Consider the following 4,298-nt stretch of genomic DNA (forward strand, 5'->3'; position numbering starts at 1 on the left):
TCTAAAATTAAACCAAATATAAAATTCAACCAAAGCTATTTTTATGATCGCAATGTGCTATTAATAATAATAATAATAATAATAAAACACATAAGTTGTAATTATTATTTTATTATCAAATTGGTAATTACTTGATCTCAAATGTTTATCTAAATTATCGATTAAATTTGGAGTGTGTGAAAACTTTAGATTGCCCTGCTTAGTCTCCGTTCTCCGTTCTAACTTCTTTTCTCAGCTAATCCCGACACTCTTAATTCTTTGCAGTCCTATATCACGTTAAAAATATTACCGTATCTCCAAGCTGCTACAATATTCCGCAACAAAGGATACTTTTAACAACTTGGAAGTAACACAAACATGTATTTAATCATTTGAACTAACAAATATCTAAATACACGAACCTTAATAAATTATTCAAATAATTAATTAGTTATTTATTAACGCTCAAATTTATATATCAGATTTACATTGGCGGCCAATGCATATATCTACAAAGGATTTACACGCAATAGTAAAAGCATTGTATTACGAAAATTTTATCTATTTTCGATCACAATGATTAACATTTGTGATTCGGGTTGCAAAGAGTTAAGCTTCCATTGTTTTTCACGTGTCTCAGGTCTCCTATCGAGGATCAGTCTCTTGAGTTATTGTAGAAATAACGCGAGCCACTGCTCTGTTACCACCCTCTCCGATTACGTCCTCTTGCCACGTCCTGGCACGCAGTACTATGTTCTTTTATGCGATTCTACACAGGCGCCAGATATGGATCGTCGTCGAGCGTTCCTGCTGCGCCAGGAACCGACAACTACGGCGGTGCCGGTGGGCCCCAAAGGGGTTACACAGGATCCACGTCGAGCACCAACAATTATCATCCTTATCGCCGCTAGAAGGAATAAGACAGAATCCCGGTCTCGGCTTTGGTTCCGAGATCACCTTCTTCCCCTCTTTGTTGCTAACGTATACACATTCGTATGCATACTTACTATTGAAATAGTTTGTAATAGAATACACCCGCCCTATTTTACTTTAAGTCTGCATTGGAGAAAAACTCGTCAAGAAAAAAGGATCGGCATATGGTACTTCGTGGGACGAGCGAGGGAGAAACAAGTGCGAACAATCGAAGAAGGCGCAACGTTACTTGCCGCAAATTTACTCGACGTCGGCTTGTATAGGTGTATTCAACGGAGAAAAAGGGAGAAGATTTGCGGAAATCGCGACGGAAAACCCAGTTCGACGATACATCCGTTACGGCGGATCGAGCGGTGTCAAGTAGATTTAAGGTTTAACACGACACTTCATTGATTGGTGCCACTCGCGAGGTCGTACGTGTCGAGATACTTTTATGTACGTGTAGCGAAGTGCCGATTGAAGTTTAAAATTGATTTTAGACCACTTGACTTTTCGTCCTGAATATATCTCGCGCGCACCTAAAATGCGAATCGAGCTTTTGAACGAAGTCGAGAGAATGCACGGGCTTTTACAATTGAGATTAAACATTATAATTGCTATTGATTGATTTCTAAGAATTTTATATATTGGATAACTATAAAAAAATTATATACATAATATAATGTAATTATAATTATATGGATAGTGACGATTTTCTACAAAAAGTTCCATTTTTCCCCAGTAGAATAACATTTAAGTCTAAACATTTGCAATACATCTATTGATAAATAGACTCGTGAGAACTTATCAATGATCTGTCATTAATATAATATACATATATATTTTTGGCAGGTTTAAACGTACAAAACTCTTACAGCGATTGACTTGTGTTTAGCATTTCTCTTTTTCACTATTTCGAAACGCGCGCACGTTTGCATGCCTTGCGTGTCCGGATTAAGCGACAGACAGCGAGCCTCGGCACCTGGATTTTGGAAGATGCAGATAAAGAACAAGCTAAACAGCTTGTGTGATTGTGAATATATATATTAACGTCGATGCACGTTCACGGATTGGTTTACACGCAAGTTAGAATTGTACCGCGGACTAGTGTAAGAAATAGTAAAGTAACGCATCCTTATCCTTGCGTCCCCTTTATCGAAAAGTGTCGTAAAACAATGGAGGAAACAGTCAATCGGACGGATAAACGAACCATCGACGGTCGTGTTGCAAGAATACACGACGGCTGTACCGTGGAAGACGATATTTTTTTTCTTTTATTTTTATTTATGTGCCGTACAGCTTGAGAGATCGACTTGAGGGCTCTCCATTAATTAGGTTTATTTTCAACGGCAGCGTTCATCCTACCGTGTTAAGTCTCTTCCGAGTTCTCTTTCATTTTCGTTTGGGGGCGATCAGATTGTCGCTTTCTCCTCCACCCTTTTCGTGTTTCCTTCCAATTATTAATTGTCGCGCGCGCGACGACAGCGTTAGAATATGGTAACCTAATACTTTCTTTTTTTCGATTTTTGCCGTAGGGAGTTTATTTGCTAGACGTCCTGTTCATTTTACTGACTGGATGACGTGAGGTTTGTGGACTTGAGGTAAAAAAGAGTTAAAAGCGCGCGTCAAGTTTAACGCATTGCGAGCACACAGATGTGACCCCCGATCATTCGACACGATCCTCTCGATATTTTTTTTCCTTTTCTTCTTTTCGCGGTTAGTCTCGCTTTCAAAGTCTCAGAGCATCCGAGGAAATACACTTTTTTCCGATTTTCACAATCAGTTAGATTAAAAATTATATTTACTTAGGGCAATTAACACTGTCGTCCGCGACGTTATTAACGAGAATGCAATAATGCATTGAGTTGCGTTATATCGATATTGTCAAATTATTTATTTGTTTATAGAATCGATTGTTTTCAAAAGCCAGAGCGTATTCGTATACAGAAATCCGGAGAAATGAATTAATCTGTGCGTTTCAATTTGAAAAGTATATTGCATTTGTCTTAATACAGCTCTCCCGTCGTTATTTCAAGGCCCTATTTGCAAAGGCTCGTTATAACGAATGGAGCGAGCGCGAATTATCCTGCAGCAAAAAAATTGCGTAAGGTCAAAACGCCAAATGTATTTACTAAAAATTGCGATAGTGGTTTAAGGGATAAGAGTAGCGTTTTAGACACGGAGATACATTTATACGCATGTACACTTGTAAAATGTACTCGACTGTAAAATAGGGGATGAGGAATATAGGGCCCCGACCGCGTGTTTTACGAGACACGCGCGTCGACTTATATTTCGTGATGCATCTGCGTCCCGGTACACGTACATACCTCCGCGATGAATTTCGAAAAGAGATCCTGAAGATTTTTGTGACAACGAAGGAAGACACGCATTAGGATATACAGTCGTGTAACGCGTCTAATGATAATATTAACTAAAGAGTTATAGAATAATACCCGTCGCGATACGACTGCTGTTGATGGCACCATCTCCATTTCTCTACTATTCGCCACTCTAATACCATATTATTGTTTATAGTATTTTGTTACATACTGTCGAACCAAGAAGCTAGCAACAGATGCATTCTTTTATAGCATAGAGTAATTGATATTCCATACGGATTAATAAACGTTCACATTTTAATAGAAAACGCTTTGGAGTTGTCAATTATTTACGAATCACCCTATATATCACTTTGTCTTGCTCGACGTTCTACTTTGATTCTTTTTCCTTTCAGCTTGGTTTCTTGTTTGTAATTTTGGGAGTGAAAGCTGCGTTTTTTCTTGAAAATTTGAACTTATTTATCAAGACAAGTTATACCAAGTAATAATAGGTTGGCAAATAAGTTCGTTCGGTTTTTTGTATTGTATACCAGTCAAAAAAACCGAACGAACTTATTTGCCAACCTAATACCATGCGACTCTCTGCGGGTCGCGATGGTGAGACTCCCCAGGTATATGCCCGCCTAGCTCTCATCATCCGATGAGATGATGAGATCATCGGTGGGAGCGTCGATCGGGGCGATGAATATTGTTGTCGAATTTGTTTATATACTAAGTCGGCGCGGTCGAGCGCTCGCGAGAAAACGCGGTTAATTAGTGTGGTGCCATCTTTGGTGGGGGCACGCGCGGCCACCACAATCAATTCAGTCAATCAATGGCGCTACAATCCAAGTCGAACCTCGGCCGTCTCATAATTTTTGAGATTTCGAAATAAGATTTTGTTTCCTGAGAATAGGTTGTCAGCCTTGAAGGTCGTCGGTTTCCTCTCCAAAAACCATCATTCTGCGCCACGATCGCCACACAATACAACTTATTATAATAAGTATGAATAATTTTAAAAACCTACGTTATTCTACACATTATATAATTTATATAATGTTTGCAACAATAACATATACGATGATA

The 4,298-nt window shown here is 38.8% G+C and overlaps 1 protein-coding gene across 2 annotated transcripts in view; it reads left to right on the forward strand.

The window, feature by feature from the left end:
* Hrb27c (Heterogeneous nuclear ribonucleoprotein at 27C) overlaps positions 1–3,541 on the forward strand; it is a 38,207-nt gene extending 34,666 nt beyond the window's left edge. The window contains exon 8 of one of the 2 annotated variants that reach the window (XM_071778652.1): positions 757–3,541. In XM_071778652.1, the coding sequence (XP_071634753.1) occupies positions 757–890 (134 nt within the window). In that variant the 3' untranslated portion in view covers positions 891–3,541. The remainder of the gene's footprint in view (positions 1–756) is intronic. The other variant, XM_071778653.1, reaches the window with a different exon arrangement.
* The last annotated feature ends 757 nt before the right edge of the window (positions 3,542–4,298 follow it).

The sequence above is a fragment of the Temnothorax longispinosus genome, chromosome 5 (genome assembly GCF_030848805.1).
Source record: "Temnothorax longispinosus isolate EJ_2023e chromosome 5, Tlon_JGU_v1, whole genome shotgun sequence".
In the NCBI taxonomy this organism is placed as follows: Eukaryota; Metazoa; Arthropoda; class Insecta; order Hymenoptera; family Formicidae; genus Temnothorax; species Temnothorax longispinosus.